Genomic DNA, 24,647 nt, shown 5'->3' on the forward strand with positions numbered 1-24,647 from the left:
GCAATCTTACGTTTTGTATTTTTTTTATTTATTTTTTTAAACTTGATTATCCTTGAATTATTATTTTTTTGGCAGGGGAAGATTCACCCTGAGCTAACATCTGTTGCCAATATTCCTCTTTTTCCTCCCCAGAGTCCCAGTATATAGTTGTATACTCTAGTTGTAAGTCTTTCTGGTTCTTCTGTGTTAGCCGCCACCACAGCATGGCAACTGACGGATGGTGTGGTTCTGCAACTGGGAAGTGAACCCAGGCCGCTGCAGTGGTGAGCACTGAACTTTAACCACTAGGTCATCAGGGCTGGCTCAGAACTATGGTTTTTAAATATAAACTCAGCCAGGGTCCCTGTGCAACACAGGGGGCCTCAAAATATGTTCAAACCGCCTAAACAGCCTGCAGGTTTAATACCAGCACAATTCTAAGAGAACAGCCTAATCCGGGGTGGGGGGGTGGGGAGTGGCGGGGGTCAGCTTGAAGGCCAAAAGCACAGTTCCAGTGGAACATCCTAATCCAAAGGCTAAACAGCCCAGTTCCAGTTGAACAGCCCAGTTCCAAAGGAATGGGGCCAAAGGCTGAACAGCACAGTTCCAATGAAATGATTCAGGATCAACAGAGAATTGCAATTCAGGATCCACAACCATAGTGAGCCCCTTGCAAGTTCAGAGCAACAAAGGGAGGAGGAACTTGTTCATAGAGGAGAAGAGGAAGTGGGGAGGGCTGTTGTAAACAAAGAGTCTATTGGAGGAATTGAGAGTTCACAGTGTACTGGCTCCCATGGGCCGAGTGGTGACAGTCTCTCACTGGCTGAGCTTTTGCTGGGCAAGAAGAGCTGGTCTTCTTCACTTGGGCTTTGCCATCATTGTAGGGCATGAGAGCTTCCTCTTCTGGCCTCCTGACTCCATTTTAAATGAAGTTTCTGTTTATTAATTTTCACATTACTTTCTTGACTTCTCCATACCTCCTTTTCACAGAATAGCTAGCTGCTTTGCAGAAGGCTTGCTTCATGAGAGGTGGTATTTTTCAAAGGACGTAAGAAAATGAAATTGTTGCCACCCAGGACAAGCCTCCCCTTACCACCTTCCACTTTTGCATCATCATAATAATCGCTCATTTGTCTCAGTGTGCTGCTGTATAGCTTACTTCCTCCTTTTCTGAGCTGTCAGCCTTCCATGTTCATGAAGTCTCTGTCCTGTGCAGCGAAGTCTATTACTCTCTCTTAACCTTGAGTAGAGAGTACCTGTGAATTTTGACCCAAAACCCCAAAAGATATATTCATTTATTATTTATTGAGCATTTTATGGTAATGTTTAGAATTGTGTATGACAATAGAGGGGGCAGGAAAAAACAAGACTTTTTAGAGCTTCCAGTCTAGTTGAAAGGAAATGCATTGCTGAACTTACTGGATCATCTAAGAAACCATGTCATTTAAAATTACTACTCCAGTGTGTTCTTCCGTAGGGCATTCTGTGAGGAGGGCCTCTTCATTCAGCAAATGTCTGATAAAAATATGCAAAAAATATATGTCTTATCCTTTATTATTTGTCAGATACCATTAAATATATTGATTGATTAACCCTCACAATAACTTTACTTATACCTGTTTTACAGATAGAAAACCAGAGGTTAAAATAACTCACCCTAAATCAGACAGGTAGTGAGTATTGGAGCAGGGACTAAAACCTTATCTGTCTGACCCCATGTATTCATTCAATAATATATATGTTTTAAGATTGGCATCTGAACTAACATCTGTTGCCAGTCTTTTCTTCTTCTTCTTCTTCTTCTCGCCAAAGCCCCCCAGTACATAGTTGTACATTCTAGTGGTAGGTCATTCTGGCTCTGCTGTGTGGGACGCTGCCTCAGCACGGCTTGATGAGCAGTGCTAGGGCCGCGCCCAAGACCCGAACCAGCAAAACCTGGGCCACCAAAGCAGAGCACGCGAACTTAACTTTTCGGCCACGGGGCCAGGCAACCATTCGGTAATAGTAATTGAGCACTCACTGTGTGCCAGACCACATTCCAGGAGCTGGAGTAAAAGTAGGGACATTCCAGTAAGAGATTTCGGGGTTTGGGGACCACAAGGTGGCAGTAGCGCACACAAGCTTTATTTGGGCTGTGCTTTGACAGGTTTGCATGCACAGTGAGGGAGTCTCTCACAATGTGTGGCCATCCAGAGGCTTAGGCACAGGGGCCACCATCCAGAAGGGGAAGAGGAGAAGGGGCTCCCCCACTGGGCATCACAGAGGAAGTTTCAGTGTCTAGGTGATGTTGCCCAGCAGCACAAAGGGAAGTCTCTGGGTTAGAGGTGTCTGAAGGGCTTGGGTTCTTTATAGCCCCAGGACTTATCCTGCATGGTTAGCACGTGCTAGGTGCAGTTTCACAGAGTATGCAATGTACCCAGACTGTAAGTGGCTAAGAGTCTGCTTATTTGGGCCATGTTTAAGACAATTGGCTGTGTAAAAATTTGAGTTTGGCACTGGCAGGCTTTTGAGCCAACAGGTCTCAGACTGCTGTGAAGAAATAAACCTAGGAGCCAACATGCAGAAGCCATCTGTGGCTTATATATATAATGCAGTGACCTGATTCTTATTTACTAACTTATACTGTTTGGTACAGACTCAAGGAGACCCGAGGGGGGACTTGTGCTGGACCTCAGAGCAGAAGACATGCCTGCAGGGCTCATGTAAAAGAGAAGAGAAAAGAATTAAGGCTTGGGGTGTCTGGAGAAGTCTGCCTCCCCAGCTAACTTTCCTGTCTATAGACATGTTCCTCTCTTCAGAAATGATCGCCGTCCATCCATCTCTCATCATTTCCTTCGCTCAGTCCCCAGGGGCTTTGTTCTGTTTGTTGTTGTTTTATTAATGTGAGAATGAAAAAGCAAACAAATGTATTTGTCTCAGTTATAACTTTTTCTCATGGGGTCTTTCAGGACTTTGCCCTTGGTGGTGGAAACGTCTGTGGAGCCCCTTTAGGTGGAAGCCAGTTTGTTCACGGGGCTCAGGGGCTGAGGCGTGTCTGTTATGGGTTTGGCCTGTTGAGCCCTGTGACAGTGAGCTGTTAAGGTCAGTGGAGGCAACCCAGGAGTGTGGCTTCCTGCCGGGTGGGGTGTGGTCTGGCCCACTGGAGCTTTGGAGTGTAGGATGCCAAGTTGGTAGTGACTGTTTCACTGCCTGCTCTTGTAGGTCATAAAGGAGTTGTGAGGGGCAGCAGTCAGGGCTTTGCCACAGACACTGCCGTGGCGCTGTGCTCTCCTACTCCTTCACCCTGGTGTTTGGATGTGATTCAGAGCAGTTGCTCTCACCGGTGAACCTGCTAAATAGAGATGTGTGACTCTCACAGTGCAAGAACCTCTGCTTTACAAAGGACTTCCCTTAATTTTTTAATCGCATGCATGTGTCCTTTAGCATCTACTGAGACAAATGATCAGAACCCACCGTGAAGTGTGGTGAAAGTTGAGGTATCAATCACCTTGCAGAGTCCCAGTTCTGGAGTGATCCTGCCTCTATCATTTACCACCTTTGTCCCCACGGGCAAGCTGTTTAACCTCTCTGTGCCTGTTTCATCATCTGTACAAGGAAAACAAGGATAGCTACCCTCGTAGGTGTGAGGAGCAAATGAGCAGCACATATAGAGCAGTATATACCTGGCACATACCCAGCATTCAGTAAATGATTGCCATTACTATTGCTACCACTATCAATGGCAAAAGATAAGTTGATTTTGTTTCTTTTTTAAAAACACAATCAAGTGTAAAGCATTTTTTTAATTAATTACAGACTTTAAATTATTGATGGAATTATGTTACCACATCAGTATTTTTGCAGGATTAAAAGAACATAAAGAATGAGAAACTGGGAGTATCCTTCAAGATCTGTTAGTCCAACCTTCATTTTACAGATGAAGAAATAGGCCCAATGAGAGGGAACTGCCTTTCCCAAGGTCATAGAGCTAGTTAGTGGCAGAGATGGGACTAGACATCAGTGTTCCTGCCTCCTATTGCTTCGAAGGGTGACTTGGCAGTAGTTCTTTTTACAGTTGGCCTGGAAACCTCTATAACATTTAGGTCCCTAAGCAAACCTTTGTAACGATCCATGTGGCAGCCTCACCTTGTGTAGTGAGTCTTGTGAGGGGGCTCAGCGGAAATGGCTGGTGGGGGACTAGAATGCCCACCAGAGGCAAGTTAGTGTAGTGGAAAAACCTTGGGACTGGCAGCCAGGGTACCTAGGGCTACGCTTGATACTATTCTAGAGATCCTGGACAAATTATTTAATCTCTGCTTCTTCAGTAGTAACGTGGAGGTAACAGCATCTGCCCTGCCTGTACTTCATAGAGTAATTATAAAATGCAAAAGGTGAGGTGCATATGAGGTGCTTTAAAGTATAAGGAGTGATTACATAAAGGCCAACGTTGTCATTGTTTGCCAGAATAGAAGGTCTTTGTAGCTGTTGGTTTCAGTATGCTCTCGTTTTGGAGTCAGTCTTTTTTGGAAGAATCCAGTTTCCTGTCTTAGCTCATTGACTGTGGTAACTAAGGAAGATAGCAGTTAAGCTCAATTATATGGTACTGCTACAGTAAGTCGAGCTCAATGGAAATTAAACCATACACAGTAAGTGACATCATATGGGTTAATTATATTTTCCTTTCCCTATAAATTTGTTTTATGTTATTTATAGTTTCCTGTTCATGTAGACACTAGCAGCAAACTAGGGAATGTTTGTGGCAGCAATTATAAGAACAACCTTCAGCATCATCCCAGACTCTTTTCCATTCCTTTTCTGCAAAATTGTTGAGATTCTGTAGTATGTGTTGTAGAACAAATGTTTTTCTGTATGTTTGAAACTTTTCATAATAAAAAGTAAAATAATAAAATTAACTAGAATTATCAAGGGGGGAACAATTCTTATTTGAATAAAAATGCCACAATCTGGAGAAGCCTAGCAATAACAGTTGTCTTGGTGTTGTCCGGGTAAAGATTAGATGTGTTGAACTCTGTGGTGGAGAAGAAAAGGTCCAGAAACAAATGGAATACCTTGGTTGTGTAAACAGCTGCCTATTTGTACCCAGAGCCTTGAGAAAATATTACTAAGGTATTATTTGACTGCTAGCTTGGCAGTCAACAAGGACATTTATTTGGGGTAGAATGACAAACCAGGTTATCTGGAGGTGAAGACCAACATTAATTGAGCACCTGGTACATGCCGTATGGTTTGTTTAGAAGACAGGGAGAGAGAGAAAGAGAAAAGATATATATATAAAAGAGATGTATATGTAGATATATAGAGAGGTATATAGTTTCAGAAGGTGTCCTACACAAAATAGATCTATATTTTCTTCTGCATTTATAACTAAATGACACTATAGTAATTTAAAAAGTCAGTGAAAATTTATACTGCATTTTATGTTTTTGTACATTTTTTTGAGGATAAACCTCGAAACCTTTTTATAAAAAAAGATACGTATCTCTGAAGGATTTGTATCCACTCTCCTTTTCTTGTATTAGAGCCTAAGAATTGACATCTCCTTTGCCATTTCAGGACTTTTTTTTAAGGATTCTGGGTTAACATATATATGTCTGTGATTGTTGAACTGGTTTGCCACTCTGGGTGGTGGAAAGGTCTGGATATGTAGTGTCTGGAAAATTTTGTTAAGGAATAAAAAAGATTTGAATAGAGAGAGAAACCTTGTTTCTCAGTGCAACACTCAATATTATAAAGATGTTGGTTCTTCCCGAAGAAACCTATAAATTTGAGGTGATACTAATCAAAACAATAGTTTTCCATAATGAACTTGACAAGCTGATACTATGATTCATTTGGAAGAGAAAATGTGTAAGAATAGTCAGGAAATTTGAAAAAGGACAGTGGAGACATGATAGAGACTCATAAAGCAAGAGCAATTGGAGAGGATAATATTGGCATATGTTAAATATGCATGCCATTTCAAATCAGGGAAGAATGACTATTACAGTGATAATGCTGGGATTCTTAATTTTCCATTCAGGAAAAAATATCCCTACCTTTCACTGTACCAAAAAAAAGAAAATCTGGATGGATGAAAGAGCTAAATATAAATTACAAAAGTAAGATACCATAATTTTTTTCACAATCCCTAGGATAGGAAGTAAGATATAAAATGATTAATAACTTTGACTACATAAAATATGAAAATGTCATAGGACCAAAAAAACCTGCCAAGTTGAAACAAAGTTGGCACACAATAGATTGGGTGGAAATACTTCTACCTGTACAGAAGTCAAAGGAGCAGACTCCTTGAAGGTAGTGTAGTGACCCTGAGTGTGCCCTGTGGACCCGCAGGAGAGCTGCGTGCTCGCCGTGATGGGGAAGGGCTCGCTCCCTGCCTGACTGGACGCATCTGGCAGCCAGCTCAGGAGGAGAACCTTCTCACACGCAGTAACTGCCCTGTCTCCTCCACTTCTTAGGATGTTTACAAGCCCCGTCGGAAATACAAACGCCAGCAGGGAGCAGAGGAGCTGCTTGATGAAGAATCTCGAATCCATGCTACACTTTTGGAATATGGCAGGTAATGAATGGGACCCTGTCTAAAGTGTCTGTTTTATAGAACCATTGGAAAGAAAAGCTAATTTGAATTGCTTCATTGCGATTGACTTGGTTGACTTTTACCTGATTGAGTTTGCTGTTTTTGGCCCTAGATTTCCAGCGTCAGGGGCTTTTCTCTCTCAAGTTGTTACCCAAGTTTCCTGATGGTGCTAGAGACCTGAGCTTTGAAATTCCTCTCCGGAATTGCGGGCGTAACAGGGAGCCCTGGCTCTGCCTTCCTTGGGGGGTTGGGGTGTTTGGGGCATTTGCAGCAGCTGGGGGGAGGGTCTGCACTTCGGGCCCCTGCCATTTGTTGAAATCTTTAGATAAACTAAAGAATTGAAAGCAGTTATAGCAGTTTTACTTCTTTAAGTGTTAGAATAAGAGTTTTGGTTTCCTGTGAAGAATTGTCCTAACCAGAAAAAAGAATTTAGAAGTGGTTTGTTACTTCTTAAAAAAGTCTCTAATTTTTAAAAAAGCAAGTCTTAGATGCTCCGTTTTTCTGTAAAACACACACACGGAAGTGCTTCTCACTGAATTTTTGGTTTACTCTGGGTGTTGACCTTCGTTCATGTCCTGCGTTTTCTACTTAGGGTGACTGACTCCTTGATGTGAGTGTGCCTCCTTGTGCTTCTTCCTTTATGCTGGAAGTGGTTGCTGTGCGCTGCCTCATAACCCAACCCTCCTTGGGTGGTTGGAACTAACGGCACTACCACCTAGTGTCTCCCTCATTGAGCACCCGATGGCTTCCCCCCTGGGGTAATAGAACCAGTGGAAATTAGGCTTAATTGGCTTAATTATTCCATCTTTCAAATGGAATTGCAATCACCACTTTGTTTTTGTTTTTGAGGGAGTAGTGTGGGGTCAAGTCCTTCCTTCCCAAGGATGAAAACTAGTCTGTTTTCTAACTAGTTGTTAGTTCTGTCCCTAAGCCACCTGGTGTGTTGGCTGCCCCCACAGCTGACAAGTTGCTGCTGTGAATTGAACTCCTCTTCTGAGTCAGGCAGTACCAGAGCAGCTACGTAATTTATGGGACCCAATATAAATGAAAATGCAGGGCCCCTTGTTAAGAATTATTAATAATGATTAATTGTCAAGAATTTCAAGACAGCAACAACAACCAAGTGTGGGGCCCTTCTGCCTGTGGGGGCCCTGTGCAGCTGGACGGTTGCACGCCATGGGCACCGTGATGGGGTCTTTCTAGCCAAGCCCAAGCTGCAAGTGAGTAGATGAGGCTGCACTGCTCTGGGTGACCCAGAGCTGGAGAGACAACCTCTGTGAATGTCACGTGTTCCAGAGCCAGAGTACTTAGGGGAATGTTGTGCTGTTTGTTAGTTTGTATTGTTCATACCTCCATTTTTTCCAATATCGTGGATCCTGCGATGTTCCTGGGAGTGAAAAGGAGTCAGAGAGTTGGTAAATGGCCCACCTCACGGAGACCATACTGACGCTGTTTCGATACTTTGTTTTGAAATCCTCAGTTTCAAATTGGATCTTTTGCGTGCATGGTAGATGGTAGCTGTTATCACCTTGGGAGGGCTGGGTAAATTCGAGACATCCTCTGCATCCTCAGGAGTGGTTGGTGCAGTTTGAGGCCAGAGTCAGGCTGGGCTTTCTTTACGGAAGGGAGCATGGCACAGCTTCTGTTTGTGACTCCTCTCACATTTGGAGGGTGAGAAAGGGGCACAGTGTCGCAGTACCAATCTTAGTTCCTGTTGGTGGGTCATGCTGAGTTCTCCTGATTTCTAAGACGAGGGTAGGTGTGTGATGAGGACTTTTTGTTTTTGTTTTTTTGGGAGAGGGATTATTTTGCTTTCTGTGGAGCTTTCTGGCAAGGAGAAAGTGGGTTTGTGAGAGGTGGGCAAGTGGATACTTAGGACATTTTGATAGTTTTTTTAGCTCATTCTCCTTTGTGAGAATGATAAAGACAGCATTCAGAAGGGTTAAAAAATAATTTGCCCAAGGTCAACTACTAACAGTTAAGAACTATTAAGAGCCTCAGACTGTGACTTGAACTCAGGTTTGTTGGGCTCTAAAAGCGTGTCATTATCGTTATCTACAAATATTGTTTGAGCCTCCAGTGAGAGTCTGGCTCTTGGTTTTAGAAAGACAGGTGTAGTCTTAGTTATTTGGTCTGAGACCAAATAAGAAAGGAGTGGTTGTTAAAACTGACAGAGTATATTGGATAAACTTAAAGTGCCAACAAGTGTGTTTCATTTTCCTTCTTTGGCAAGTCCCCTCCGCTCCTTTCTGGCTCTCCGACTCTTTCCTCAGGGTTCTGTTCAGAACTCTCCACTGCATGGAGACCTTTCCCCTTAAATGAGGATTACATAACAATATATATGTGAATAACTTTGAACAGTTTGTCTTATGTAGAAAATGGTAAATGTCAACTCTTAGGTGCTATCTGTCATCACCATTATCACCATCATCATTAGCAGCAGCAGTTTTCTGTTCTCAAATGCCCTTAAATGGGACCTTTAGATTCAAATGAGGATGCTATCCTGAGCCTCTCCTTTCAGTTCTCCTTGTCCCTAAATACTCAGTACCCCTAGCACTAACCCTCCCTGCAGCCGCGTTATTCTTGCTCTTAGTCCCTCTGCCTTCCCTTCCCCAGTCAAGCAAGGCTGGCCCCCTGCTGGCTCTGGGACTCACTCTGCTGTATCCTGCCTCTCCCTTTATGTTGTGGCATCCCTTACTTGCTCATCCCCACCTAGGAATCCAGATCCCCCATCTGTTGTCAGGACTTCTGTTTTCCTCTTCATCTCACCTCTTGATCAGAGGGAAAGTGTTTTGACTCCTAGAGGAAGAAAGTCTGAAACTAGAGTTTCCTCTTTGGGGCTGAAGATCACTCGTCAGCCTAGGCCCACAGTGCATCTGGCTTTGAGGTCAGCATTGCAGCTTATTCCTCCTTTTAGACTTTCAGTGGCTTAAATAAGGCTGAGCTTTAAGCCTGGTCAGCCCTGCTGAAGGCCTTAAGGACCGTGTGTCCATTACAAACATGTTTGAGTATGTTTATTCAAATGTTACTCTGTTGGAAAAACAAAACTCATAGTTTTGATTTTAGACTTAAAATTGAAACTCTGTAATATTTCAGTTTTATTATGGATCCAATCAACTTTTAGGAGCCAATTTAAACACCTATCCATGCTCTACAAACTGCCGCTGTGGGGAAATGCATTTTATGTGCAGTGTGTTTGACTTGCAAGTGGAATTTTGAAGCACAGCCACTAGAGGCTGGAGTTAGCCTTCTCTACGCTATTTGACGCTTAATTTCGAGTTGCCTTGAATTCATTCTGTACTTAGTAAATGAAATAGGATGTGCCTCTCCCGGGCTGTTTGTGTCCTCTCTGATGTTGAGGCCTATGACCTGCTCATAGAAGGTAGTTAATAAATGCTTGTTGGATGAACGAAGAATAAGGCCCACAGTCCTTAATATTTAGGGCTTTTTTAATGTCCCTATTTTGTTCTGGGTTGCAGATCATTTGATATTTGTCTTAATTTGTCCTGGGGCAATTGCTCTTGATGTTTAGTTTGTGTTTTAGAATTGTGAGTTCCCACATGGTAGCCACTAGCCACACACAATGGAATATTATTCATCCTTGAACAAAGAAGGAAATCGTGCCGTTTTAACAGCTTGGGTGTGTCTAGAAGACGTTATGCTAAGTGAAGGAAGGCAGACATAGAAGGAGAAATACTACATAATACCACTTACTTGAGGCATCTAAAACAGTCAGACTTACAGAAGAAGAGAGTAGAGTGGTGGTTGCCAGGGGCTGGGGAAAGGGGAAATGGAGAGGTATCAGTCAAAGGGTACAGTCTCAGTTACTCAAGGTGAGCATGTCCTGGAGAGCTACTGTGCCTCTGGGTACTAGTGCTGGGTGTTGTATTTAAAACTTTGCTCAGAGGGTAAATCTTATGTTAGATATTCTTATCACACACACACACAATAATAAATAAAAAGGGTGGAGGAAACTTCTGGAGGTGATGGATACGTTCATGGCATAGATGGTGGTGATGCTTTCACAGATGAATACTCATCTCCAAAGTCATCAAATTGTGTGTGTTAAATATGCACAGCTTTTGCATGTCGATTATACCTCAAGAATATGGTTTAAAAAAAGTAAGAGTGGGTAAAGAGGAAACTGACTTAGTTTAGAAAGCTGCTGCAGGCCTCGTGGACAAGGTGACTGGGACGCTTTTACACTCCCTGCTGAGTGAGCAAAGCTGGCATAGGATGATATAAACCGTCATTTTGACCATATAACAAAATGGATAGAATGCAAAGTCCGGAAGGAAACATGCAAAAATATTACAGAGATTACTTCCAGGCAGTGGGATTATAGAAGATTTTTACTTATTTTTCTTAAACTTTCCTGTATTTTTTTCACACGAGACAAACAATAGAGGTGATTTCAGAATCTGAACTTGTGCCAGTCTCAGTGATTAGTTGCAGACGACAGAATCCATTCTTTCTGGTTCGAGCAGAGGGGAATCTGTTCATGGGTGCTAGGACTGAGATGCCAGGACCACCAGGGGACCAAGCTTGGATGCCCCATGGCCACGGACAACACGAACAGTCACCTGGACAATCAGTAAGCCCGCCCTCGACTGTTGCCGTGGAAACCCCACTGCCTGTGATGCTCAGGCCCAGACACTGGAGCATGCTGCTGTGGGAGAAGCGGACCCTCTGTTCCCTGCCAGCCAGGAGCCCCATCCTCCACCACCTTGGGGGGCTCACTTCCACCTTTTAAATCTCGGGCAGGCATCTGTCCAGAGGAGCTGAGGCCACTGGAACCCTGGCTGCAAGGGAGTCAGGGAGATGCAGGTTTCAGTTTTTTCCAGAGACTCCCATGCAGCCAAGCACAGAAGGAGGGGCTCGGCACACATGTTGAGTGAATCAGCCTGCAGGGTCCACCAGAGAAGTGAAATAAGAGTGAAGAACATGATCAGTTGTACCTTCACCCTCCGAAGGCCCCGTGAAGGCTCAGTTATCTATTGTGCTATAATAGGGCACCGCAGGAAGCTCTCTCTTTGTCCCAGGAGCACTGGCTCTCAGAGCCCCTAGCCTCCACAGTGCACACTGGTCTGACTTCCAGCTGTTACTATCATCCTTGATCCACAGACTAGCAAACCGAGGCTCCTACAGGTTGGGTGACTCATGCTGCTTGGGGCTGGGACCAGGAATGTCTGACTCAGGGCTCGTGCTTGTTCCCTGTCATATTCTGGCTTCTCAGACACGGGACGTCAGAGTGATGGGGCTGCTGGTTTGCTGCATTGCTGCACCTCAGCCATTTGTCAAGGAGCCTCTGTACTGTCTTGGCACTGGGGACCCTACAGTGAACCTAACAAATCCCCTGTCCTCACCGGGGCTTCCTCCTAACAAGAAAGGCAGAGACAGTAAACAGACATGAGATGGCTCCAGGGGCCCTGAGTGAAGGCTGCCAAGAGGGGGATAGTGGAGAGGCTCTGAGGAGGGGTCTCTCTCTTGCTGGGTGGCAAATGACCCCACACTGAGCAGCTACTGCAGTAAGTGTTTATTTTCTGGTCTCTGTGGGTCAGGAGCCCAGGGGCAGCGTGGCTGGGCAGCTCTGACTCAGGGCTCTCGTGGGGTCAGTGAGGATGTCAGCTGTGGCCGCCTCGACCCAGGGCTGGAAATCTACCAGTAATCTCCCGTGTGTGGCTGGCGGCAGGAGGCATCAAGTCCTCACCATGTGGGCCCCTCCACAGGGCAGCTCACAGGTAGGGGATCTGGCTTCGCCCAGGAGAGATGGAGATGGAGATGAAGCTTGAGGTATGCACATGCACACCCACACACTCACACATACGCACACACACCCTGCCCTGCCTGCTTTCCTCCCACACAGCTGTGATGAAATGGAGAACAAAGCGAGGACAAACACCCTCTCCCGTTGTTCCCAGACCACCCTTCCTCCCCGTCCACAGCTTGCTTTCCTTCAGGCTTCCTGAGAATGGCCTTGGAGAGTCGTCCCGCTGACAGAGAGCTGTCTGCTTTTTGTCCCTGTCCCCTGGAGCAGGGAGACAGCACAAGTTTCTGCTGGCCATTCCAGTCTTCCATCACCTGCCAGCACAGGGGGCTTTGTGGTGGGCACCGATGCCCACTTGGAATTGCTGGACAGGGCGTCCAATGTCCTTCTAGAACAAGGGGTTTCCATTCAGGCAGCTGGAGCACACATCACTGGGAACTCCCTGCTTTGGATCTTATTTGCTGTTGGCAAGTTCTCAGGGCGGGGGTGGGGGGTTGGGCACTGGCAGGGGAGGCTGGGGGCGTCCACCTGTGACAAGGGGCCTGGATGTGGGAGGAGCAAAGTGGGGGCTCTCTTCTCCTTTTGAAATAGTAATCCATCACTTTGTTGGACAATTGCTCATTTTTTTTCCTTTTCAAAATTATGATATAGACACACAGAAGACACACAGTGTATACGCATCCATATGTGCATGTGTGTGTGTACAGTTTAAAGATTCATGTCGTGGAGATGTCTGTATTCACCCCCTGTGTCAGTAGATGGGATATTGCTAGCAGCCCAGAAGCACTTGTATCCCCCCTGACAACAGCCCCTCTCCCTCGGGTGACTGTCAGTGCCCTGACTTTGTGACAGTCGTCTCCCTCCTCAGCCTCATAGTCTCACTCCCCAGGGGCACGTTCAGCTGAGGCGTTGCATTTTCCCCATTTTTCTCCTTTACGTAAAGTGCAATGTGCACCCTGTTTGCAGCCTGGCTGCCTGGGTGACTCACTCGGCTGCTGGGGGCGGCCAGGGTACCTGCATTCTGGTGGCTGTTTTGTGTCCCTTGTGTGGATGGGCCATATTCAGCCATTGTCCCATTGAGACATGCAGGCCCATTCCAGCTTGGGGCTCCGAGAGCACACCACCCTAGGCCATGTCCCACGCTTCACTGGCATTTATACGTGGGAGCAGAACTTCTGGGTCCAAAGGTGCTCTGAACTTCCTGGGCAGTGCCACTGTCTTTCCTAAACCAGAGCACGTGTGTGCAGGTCCTGTGCGGAGTTCAGGGAGGTGCAGCGTCCTCCAGGAGGATCAGCTGCAGAACAGCCTGGGTGGAGAGGAGAGCAGCCGGCTGCTCAGAGAGGGATGGATGGGGGAGTCCTGGCCCGGGGTGTGGAGGGCGGTCAGTGATGCCGCTGCATAGAGCCGCGGCTGCTGAGAGGGACAATGGCAAGCATTAAGTACATGGAGCTTTCCAGGCAGGAGCAGGGGTGGGCAGGGGCTTTGAGGCTGGGGTCATCTGTCAGCTTGGCTGCCACAACAGAGTGCCATAGATGGCCGCGTGAACAACAGAAGTTCATTTTCCTACAGTTCTGGAGGCTGCAGGCCCCACATCAGCATCTGGCAGGGCGGTTTCCTGGGGGGACCCGTCCTCCTGGCTGGCGCCTTCTCCCCAGGGCCTCACGTGGTGGAGAGATCATGCTCTCGTCCCTTCTTCTTGTCAGGGCACTGGTCCTACCGAGCTAGGGCCCCACCCTCACGGCCTCATTTAACCCCCAGCACCTCCTCACAGGCCCCGTCTCCAGCTACAGCCACCCTGGGGGTTAGGGTTTCAACAGAGGAATTTGGGGAGGACACAAACATTCACTCAGTAACGGGGGCTTTGGGGCCTTTGAGGAACTGGAGCCTGCATGGAGCAAGGGGGGAGGGGTGTTGTGGTTATCTGTCGTTGTGTAACAAACCACCCCCAATGTTAGTGCTTTAAAATGAGAATCATCATTTATTCACTCACGATTTCAGTTTGGGCTGGGCCCAGGGGGACAGCTCCTCTTCGCCCTCTGTGACATCAGCTGAGGCCTTGCTCACAATGCTGGCAAGTTGGTGCTGGCTCACAAGCTGGGAGCTCAGCGGGGCTGATGGCCAGGGGCCTTGGTCCTCTGCCATGTGGCCACGTGGGCTTCTTCACAGCGTCATGGCTGGTTCCTAAGAGAGAGAAAGTGCCACTTGCCAGTCTTTTTCAAGGTTAGGCCTGAACCTGGCAGGAGTGTCATTCCTTCCATCGTAGAAATCATAGAGTCCAGGTACAGCTACTGGCCATTCCTACCACAGACCTCGTCTTTTTGGGAAGAGAATAAAAATTATACATACTTAAGGCGTACAACCTGTTTTGGTACTCCGATAAATAGTGAAATGGTTGCTACAGTCAAGCTAATTAACATGTACATCTCCTCACATGATTGTCTTTTTTTTTCTTGGTACAAACACCTGAAATCCATTCTCAGCAAATTTCCAGTGCATGAGACAGCAGTGTTATTACTGCTGCACGTTAGCTCTCTAGACTGACTCATCCTGCTAACTGCAGCGTGTGCCCTTTGACCCCTGCTCCCATTTCCCCCACGCCTGCCCCTGCTGACCACACAGGCCTCGTCTTCTCTCGGCCGTGTGCGGTGGGAAACATGCCACCTTTTATGTTGGCCTCACATCCTGGGCTAAAGATCTTCATGTCCTTGAAGTGCATATTGCCTGGCTCTTTCTCCAAGCCTGCACCACCCCAAATAGTTAAGACACGGTGGAGCACCCCAAAGCTGGGACAGTCAGGGCCAGCTGTCTCAATTGCTGGACATTGCTCTGTGGCGAGTGCACAGGACTCTCCATGGCCAGAGTTGCAGTGGAGTGTGTGCTTTTTTCTGGCGTGGGGTCCATGGCTTTGATCACATGCTCTGATGGGGCTGTCACCCAGAGAAGGGGTGCCGTGATTGTGACCACAGATCTGATCGGACCAGCTCTGCAGTGTGGCTGTGAGAGGAGGATGGTCTGTGCAGCCTCTCTGAGCCGACCTCACAGAAGCCACGGTGCATCACGTGCCTGCTCCCCACCTGCCACTTAGCAGGAGTCCAGGAGTGCGGGTATCCAAATTCACTCACTTTTGTGTTCTTGTTCAGTTTTTTCTTGTGGAAAACCAGAGAGACACGAAAGAAGGAAAAACAGTATAATGACTACTCCCCCCATGTGCCCAGTTCCAGCAATTATCAGCTCCTAGCTAATCTCGTATCGTCTATCCCCCCTCCTTCTTCCCCCTTTCAGATTATTGTTCTCAATGTTTTTATAGACTAGAACACACAGTGCACAGTGCTTCTGTCCTAAGTGTGTGCATGGTGGGTTTGCACACTGTGAGCTCACCTGGTTAGAATCCTAGTACCCACTTCTGATGTGTGGATAGGGGGACAAAGTGTCCCCACACCACCAGCAATTCCCTGACATCTGACAATTCCCTGACAGTTCAACTCAATTGGGACCCTCTCCACTGGAGTCAGCATACTTACTTGGACCAGAGACCTTTATTTCTGCATAAGGTGTCAAGTTACGGTCCCCTGTGGTTTCCTTTCAGCCTGAAGGACGCCCCTTGCTGGAGGCAGGTCTGGTGTACAGCACTCTCTCAGCCCTGGTTCTATGGGAATGTCTTAATTCCTCCCTCATGTTTTAAGGACAGTTCTGCCAGATATAGGATTCTTGGTTGGATTCTTTTTTCCTTCTGCACTTTGAGTACATCAGCCCATGCCCTCTAGCCTCCAAGGTTTCTGGTGAGAAATCAGCTCCTGATCTAACTGGGGAAAATAGGAGGAAAGCTCTCTTCCTCTCAGCTCTGTGAACGTTAATGATGTCCCTTCGCATGTCTTATGCAACAGAACATTTTCCTATAGTATTATACTATCAGTTAAGTTGTAGGATCATTTTCAGATGAATCAGAATTTAAGGAAAAGGAATTGAATATTTGAAGTCTAGTCGTTATGAGGTCTTTAAAAGCCAAATATGATTACATATTTTTAAATTAGAAGTGAAAAGGCCATTGAAGCATCCTACAGATTTTAATTGCTAATAAAGGAAACACCACTCTCTAATATCCCACACAAGTAAAAAACTCTTTGGGGTCCTTTTTCTTAAGAGTAAAGGGGTCTTGAGACCAAAAAGTGAGCCAACCACTGGAGTCTATCCCCAGCCATGCCTGGTGCCTTTCTTGCTCTGACCTCATAAGGAGCCACTATGATGGAATTTATGAAAACCTTTATCAGCCTCTGGGTGGGGTTAGGTTTTTGGTCTTTTGCCCAGGCAGCTGTTTTGGTGACCTGTTGGTAGACCGCACCCAGCTTGTTTTCTCCGATTTTTTTCCCCCATTTTATTTTTTCATCTACTGTTTTTTTTTTTCATTTTTAGTTTCTTTTTGATTTTTCTTTGTTCTCCTTTCTCATTTTTTTATTCTTTTTGTCTTTTTCTCATTTTTCTTTTCCTTTCTCTTAGTTTTTTCTTTTTCTCTATTTTTCTTTGTTTCTTTTTTCATTTTTACTTATTATTTTCTTTTGTATTTTTCTTGGTTCTCCTTTCTCACTTTTTTCTATTTTTCTCATTTTTATTTTTCTGATTTTTTATTGTTTTATTTTTCTCTGTTCTTTTCTTTTTTTAATTTTTATTTATTTCCTTTTTATTTTTCTCAATTTTTATTCTTTTTGTCTTTCTAATTTTTCTTTTTACTTTTCCCTTTTTTTCTTTTTCTCCATTTTTCTTCGTTCTTTGCTCATTTTAATTTTTTTCATTGTTTTTGTTGTTTCTCCCATTTTCTTTAATTTTTTTAGTTAGTACTTTTAGTATTAGTGCAGTTAGTATAGTTCGTATTGTTAGTGTAGATAGCATAGTTAACATATTTCTTATAGTTTGTATTATTTGTTACTATAGTTAGTTAGTATAGGTGCCCTTCTTAGAATCATTAGTGTTAATTACTTTTGTTTATTAGCCTAATTAGTAAGTAGGGAGTAGTGCTAGTTAGTGTTAGTTTCAGGTCACCATGTCTCTGGGCCTGGCGGCCACCTCTGGCAACAGTAAGACCCATGTAGCCAGTTACAAGCTGCTAAAGACCATCGGGCAGAGCAGCTACTGCAAGGTGAAGCTGGCCCGGCACCTGCCCACCGGGACCGAGGTGGCGGTTAAGATGGTGGAGAGGAGTGGGAAGAGCGCCTCCAGAGCAAAGGCGCTGCACTGCGAGGTCCAGAGCCTGAAGACCGTGCGCCACCCGAACGTGCTCAAGCTACTGGAGGTCGTGGCCACAGAGGAGACGTCCTTCATCGTCAGCGAGCTCGCGAGCGGAGGAGACCTGCTGGACCACATCCGGAAGAGCGGCCCCATGGCGGAGGACGAGGCCAGAGGGAAGTTTCGGCAGCTCACCTCGGCCCTGGAGTACTGCCACCGGAAGGGCGTGGTGCACCGGGACCTGCGGCTGGAGCACGTCCTTGTGGACAGCGAGGGCAACGTGAAGCTGTCGGGCTTCGGCAGCAGCGCCGTGTTCCTGGGCCAGGAGCTGAGCACCCAGTGCGGGAGCCCCTGGTACGCGGCCCCGGAGACCTTGCAGGGCCGAGCCTACGCCGGGCCCCCGGCGGACGTGTGGAGCCTGGGCGTGGTGCTGTTCTTCCTGCTCACCGGGGCCCCGCCGTTCTGGGGGTGTGACCTGGCGACGGTGCGCAGGCGGGTGCTGAGTGGGAGGTTCCCGCTGCCGATGTTCCTGTCCTGGGAGTGCAGGAACCTCCTTGGCAAAATGCTCACCCTCAACCCACAAAAAAGAATAACTATCCAGAAAATCTTGAAGGACCGCTGGGTGAATATGGGGCAAGAGAAACTGCGGCCCTACAAGGAGCTGCCCTTTGACACCAGGGATCCCTGGGTAATGAGTGTAATGCTGAGCATGGGGTTTCAGCAGGACAGGATAGAAGACTCTTTACGAAACAAGTGATATGACTCCCTCATGGCCACATACTTAATGCTTAGTGACAAGAAACCACGGGTGGTGGGCCACAGCATCCTCGTAAGACCTTATGTGCCTCCCATGGACCCCAGCAGCAGCAGCTTCTCCCTCACCTACTCGGTGCAGCTGAAGGCATCTGCGTGCGCCGGAAGACGCCATCGCATCAAACCTGGCTTTCCCGCCTGGCTCTGCAGGGCTGCAAACCAGCATCAGCTGCCTGAGGGGAACGCGGAGTCAGAGCTGAAGGCCACAGAACCTGCCAGGGTCCTACCCGGCCTGGAGTCCAGGACCGCCACCCCCAGCCCAACCCCCCTGCATGGCCCTGGGGCCTTCCCCTCCACCCACAGCACCAGCAACATTCCAGGGGGCCCAGAGGTCACCTGCCGTGGCAACCTCCTCCATGCTGGGCAGCGTGAGGGGGCAAGGCCAGTCTCTCCCTCTGGCCCCACCCAGGGCCGGTGGCGGGCTGCTGGGAGCTTCTTAAAGCTACTGAGAGCATGGTGTTGTTGCCTGAAGCCCAAAAAGATACTTTGAAGTAAAAAGTACCCTTGTAAAAGATATTTGTTCTTCATTTGTTTAAGCTTAGTGTCTGCAAAATATCTTGTAGGGCCTGTTTAAAATAGAATGTATTAATGGAAATCTGGAGGTTCGGGAAGGCCAACAGATGAGGAGATGAAGCCATTGACAAGGTAGTTTGTTGCTCATAGTTCCCAAAGGGGCCACACCACAGCACACAGGGCCCCACGGGGAAGCTCCAGGGTGGTCAGGAGGCAGAGGGAGCGGGGGACACTGTGGGCAGGAGGAGCCTTTCCTGTGGTTTCTGGAGGAAGGAACAGCGAGGCAGGGTGAGCAGGCTCAGGACTGGCTGGTCTAAATAACTTCACAGGCTTTGGGGCACGAGGCTGTCCCAGTTGTCTGATACCCACCCTGGGGGACAAGGGCAGGGGGTAGCGGCCTCGACTACACATGTCCAATAGAGGAGGTAGTTGGGGTGTGGATGGACACTGGATTGGTTGGTTTGTATTTGAAAAATGGGCCCAAGAAGGAGGGTTCTCCCCGGGGGAAGGCGGGTCGGCATGATGAGGGAGGCAGGAGGCTGAATTGATCGGATTCAGAACAAGGCGTGTCCGCATGTGCACGCAGGACAGATGTTAAAGCATCAGGTTACAGAAGCTAGAAACATGGTCCAGACAAGGCTCAGCTCAGATGTCACCTGAGGAGCCTTCCCTGCCTGCTCCATCTACAGCGACAGCGTCCCCACCCCAGTCTCCCTGCCATCACCCACCCCATTCCCCTCACAGCGTTCAGGGCCCGGCCCCTTGCTCAGCACCCCACCATGACGCTCCCCACACAGAGGAAGGTCCTCACAGGAGCCCCCAGGCCCTGCACCATCTGGGCCTCCCCCTCTCTCGTCTCCTCCCACCACTGCCCCCATCCCCCCTCCTGCTTCCCTGGCCCTGCTTTTCCTCTGTGGCACTTCTGCCATCTAACCTGCTGTGCTCTGCTCAATGTTTGTCCCCCTCTGTGATGGCTCCATGGGTGCAGCAGAGTTTGTTGTCTCATCTCCTTCACTGCCATCTGTCCGTGCCTCCAGCCTGAGTCAGGGCTGGGCACAGAGCAGGGCTCCATGGACAGCGAATGAACAGATAACGCTTAGCACTCCCGGAAGCGTGCTCCTTTGTAATCTGCAGCGTTCACTCACTAGCGCAAGTCAGTGAGGCCCTACTGCTGCTGGGCCAGCTCCGGACACCGGGCAGCAGTGGGAGAAGCAGGCAGAGGTCTCCAGTCTCATACAGCTGCCAGCCTAGTAGGGGCTGAGAAAAAGTAAGTAAAATATACACAAAGCCAGGCGGGAGTATGTACCATGGTGAAAAAGTGAGGAAGGACTTGAGCAAATTCCTGAAGATCTTTAGGGAGTAAGCAATGCAGAGGATAGAGTGTTCTAGGCTACAAGACCAGCAAGTGCAAAGGCCCTGAGGCCACAGTGGGCTACAACTTAGAGAGTCTTAGTTATTAGTGTGGAGTGTTAGTTTTGTCTCGAATCTGAATTTCGCTTTTGTTTATAATCCTTGCTCTCACCTTTCTAGCTAGTTAACCTGAGTTCAGCAAATTCTATTCTATTCTATGATTTAATGTAGAACCGGGTGAATTTGGGTGAAGTCAGTATGTGTTCATTGAATGGCCTCCCTGGGCCCAGCTGTATTAGGCATCAGGAGGCTGTGAAATCAACACAGTGGTCTCCCTCTTAACGACCCCACTGGATGAATATCCTCGCTGTCCTCCAGCCCCTCCACTGCCCCATCTCACCTGGGTCTCGAGCTCTGACCCTGACCCTCTGTTGCACCTTCACCCCCACTTCCACTTCCCCCTAGACTTGTCTCTCTGAGTGTCCTTGAGCTTCTTGAAGTCAGCTTGACCTAAACGGAGTTCAGCCCTTGCCCCATGTCTGCATCCTCTCCATGAAGTCCCTCTGGGTGAGGGACCCCCCCCAGCGGACTCCTCCACCCCCAGGCAGGACTCCTCCCCACCCTGCCTTGCCGATGTGCCAACCCCCTGGATGCACTGCCTCGGGAACCCTGTGACCTTCTCCCTCCTGTCTTCAGCCTTGGGCTGCACACTGACCTCCCCCTCTTCACAAACCGCCAAATGGCTGCTACACTTACAAATGGGGACGCAGAGGTGACACAGGCAGGTGTGGTTGGAAATGGTGAGCAGCATCGCAGAGCAGAGCACAGACCAGGGCTCCCGAGAGGGCAGAGAATGGCTATTGTGGCGTCAGGACGGCCATAAGGGGGCGAGGTGGGCACCCATGGCAGCCCCTCTCCACTTTCCCCAGGAGCCCTGCGTCTCAGCCTCGGCTTGGGCTGGCTGCCCCTCCTTCTGTCTATTAGGTGGGTGCCTGTTCATTCATTCACTCACTCATTCGCTCCTCATGGACTTGGTTCCTGCCTGGTGCCAGGCCCTGGCTAGATGATGGCTGGTCCTGGGAGACCCAGCTCAGACCTCGTCTCCTCCATGAAGCCGTTCTTGATCCCCACCCCTCCTGCAGCCCCTCGGGCCTCACCTGGGCTCTCAGTGCTGTGATCACACTCTGATGAGCTCTCCAGCCTGTGAGCCCTCGGGGGGCTCTGGGCCAGATGCAGAAATGGGTTCAGACATGGGATGATGGCTAAAACCCTGAATACACGAGAGGATTACCCACGGGCCTCATGGGGGTCAAGTTCACCTCCTCTCTCCCTCCTGGACCAGGGCTCCTCATTCCCAGGAACTGAGCGACCTTCTCACCCTGTGCTCATTTTGACCCTTATCAATTGATTTTCTTTCAATGTTAATTCTTTTTAAACTCTGAAGACAGGTCATGAGGGTATTCCTCAGTAATGAGAAACTTAATTATCACTTCAAGGGAGGGAATGCATCTGTGGTGCCTGAACCAAGACAGAACAATGTGGAAAGCACAGGATGCTGAGGAGCCAGCTCAGGGGCTGGGCCTCAGGGCAGCAGAAAGAGGGGAGACAGAGACTTAGATGGAGACAGAGCTGCCAGGGTGGGGTTCAAGCCGGGAGGAGTGGGAGTCCAGGGGCCATGAGGGTGGCGGCTTCCGGAGTCCCCCTCTGTCACGTACAAGCCGTGTTTCTCATCCTGCAGTACCTCCAGGCCTTAGCAGGAGCTGGTCCTCCAGCAGGAGCGCCTTTACTCTGCTCTCCAGACAACAGTGCCCCCACGCTGGGAGACTCTGCCCTCTGGACATCTGTTCCTCAGCCTTCCTGTCCAGTACCCCCACCCCCGCCATGACACACGCAGCCCGCTCTGTGCTTAGGTCACCTGGTTGTCATCGCCTGAGGCTGGCCTGTCTGCTTGTGTGAGAGACCCGCAGACCTGGCTTCTAAGCCTTTCAAGTCTGCGTGACCTTGGACCAGTCCCTTGTCCCTTTGGAGGCTCAGTTGGAGGCTCAGTTTCTCACTATAAGTGGGTCTGGCAGTGGCCTCCTCACTGTGGCACTGTGCTCTCTGAGCTGCTGGAGATGGAGCATTGGATGGGTGCCTCTTGCTGGTGCCCTTGGTGCTGACCCCAGGGTCATGGCCCCAGCATGCCCAGGGTTTGTGGAACACCCGGCTGTAGTGATGCATGAGGGAGTGGGAGACGGGCAGGAGGTCAGGGTGCAACTTTGGAGTCAGAAGACACAGCATTCCTTGGGGACACGTCCCTGAGCCCCTGGTCCCGGGCCTCGCCCACCCACACCCCTTCTCAGCTGCCTTCGGGGCACTCAGTGAACCCCTGCTCTGAGGCTGCATTCCCCGTGCATCTAACCCAGGCCGGACACTGCTGTGGTCACATCCCGGGTGAAGAAGTGAAGCTCCACGGGGCTAACGGGAGGACGACAAATTCAGATGCCTCCAGGGGTTAGGCTGGCACAGGCTGTGGAGGACCTGGGCAGGGGGAAGCTTAGGGAGTAGCAAGCTGGGAGCACAAGCGCTGTCCAGAGAGCGGCTGCAGCTCAGCTCCAGAAGAGCGTTGCCTTGAGGGACTGTCACAGGTGGCCAGATCTCATTTCATACATAAAATAAGCTAGACAGCTGGAATTTTGTTGGTAATCTTCCAGTTTTTAAATGTTAGCGTTAACTTTTAAAATCTAGATTTGCCGCTAGACCCTGTGTTGGTTTAAGATGGTTGGCTGTGTGTGGGCTCAGGAACCGCTGCCAGACTGGATGCTCTTGTGACTCTATTCCCCCTCCTAGCTCCCTCACCTAGTGCCTCCTTGTGCATGTTCAGGGGACAGCTTCATCCCCCAAGGCAGAGTATGTTGGCCTGTTGGCTCCTGGGTGGCTGGCTCCCATATGGGGGCGCTGGGCTCTTGGGGGAGTCACCCTTTCCTGCAGCGGCCCGGTGGCAGGTGGTGCTGTCCAAGCCCATTCACACATACCTGGCGTGTCCATCCACCCTCTGTTAGACTCGCTCTGCTCTGTCCTGCCTCTCCCTTTATGTTGTGGCATCCCTTACTTGCTCATCCCCACCTAGGAATCCAGATCCCCCATCTGTTGTCAGGACTTCTGTTTTCCTCTTCATCTCACCTCTTGATCAGAGGGAAAGTATTTTGACTCCTAGAGGAAGAAAGTCTGAAACTAGAGTTTCCTCTTTGGGGCTGAAGATCACTCGTCAGCCTAGGCCCACAGTGCATCTGGCTTTGAGGTCAGCATTGCAGCTTATTCCTCCTTTTAGACTTTTAGTTGCTCAAATAAGGCTGAGCCTTAAGCCTGGTCAACCATGCTGAAGGCCTTAAGGACTGTGTGTCCATTAAAAACATGTTTGGCTATAGTTGTTTAAATGTTAGCTGTTGGAAATACAGGGACTCATAGTTTGATTTTAGACTTAAACAAAATGGTAACTTTGTAATATTTCAGTTCTATTGTAGATCAAATCAACTTTTAGGAGCCAACTTAAACACCTAACCATGCTCTACTAACTGCCACCGTGGGGAAATGCGTTTTATGTGCAGTGTGTTTGACTTGCAAGTGGAATTTTGAAGCACAGCCACTAGAATGCTGGGATTAGCCTCTTTTACACTATTTGAGGCTCAATTTCGAGTTGCCTTGAATTCATTCTGTACTTAGTAAATGAAATTTGACGTGTCTCTCCCAGGCTGTTTGTGTCCCCTCTCACGGTAAGGCCGATGACACGCTCATAGAAGGTAGTTAATAAATGCTTGCTGGATGAACAAAGACTAGGGCCCACAGTCCTCAGTATTTAGGGGTTTTTTAATGTCCCTGTTTCGTTCTGGGTTGCAGATAGTTTGATATGTGTCTTAATTTGCCCTGTGGCTATTGTTCTTGATGTTTAGTTTGTTTTCTAGAATTGTGAGTTCCTACGTGGTAGCCACTAGCCACATGTGGCTATTGAGCACTTGAAATGTGACTAGTGTGACTCAGGAACAGAGTGTTAATTTTAATTAAGACACACTTAAATTTAAAAATTCATGATTGATTTAGCTATTGGACAATGTTTGAGTATGTTTGGAGTGTCTTGAGAGGTGAATCTACTGATTTTAAGTTCTGTGTGTGGCTCCCGTATTTCTCGTGGACTGTGCTATTCTGGATGGTCCCCCTTGATGTCGAAGACCCGATACTAAGTCTAGGGCATGAGGAAGGGAACTGAGGGGTAAGAGGGCTGGGACGCCATTGATGCTGACGGTGTAGGACGTGAGCCCGCTTGGGGAGTCGGAGCTCACGATAGGGAAGGCAGGAACGTACTGAAGTATATGGCACTGAAGTTCAGCCTGGCATTTGGGAAGAAAGGGCAGGGCTGACAGGGCAAGAGGAAAGGGTGTAGGATAGAGCAGCATA

At 48.2% G+C, this 24,647-nt stretch overlaps 1 protein-coding gene across 7 annotated transcripts in view; it reads left to right on the forward strand.

The window, feature by feature from the left end:
* The window catches only part of LOC106845678 (coiled-coil domain-containing protein 93), a 109,096-nt gene that overhangs the window by 28,315 nt on the left and 56,134 nt on the right, over nucleotides 1–24,647 (forward strand). For all 7 annotated transcript variants that reach the window (XM_070507552.1, XM_070507553.1, XM_070507548.1 and 4 more), the window contains exon 7: nucleotides 6,438–6,538. In XM_070507552.1, the coding sequence (XP_070363653.1) occupies nucleotides 6,438–6,538 (101 nt within the window). The remainder of the gene's footprint in view (nucleotides 1–6,437; nucleotides 6,539–24,647) is intronic.

This window comes from Equus asinus, chromosome 4 (assembly GCF_041296235.1).
Source record: "Equus asinus isolate D_3611 breed Donkey chromosome 4, EquAss-T2T_v2, whole genome shotgun sequence".
In the NCBI taxonomy this organism is placed as follows: Eukaryota; Metazoa; Chordata; class Mammalia; order Perissodactyla; family Equidae; genus Equus; species Equus asinus.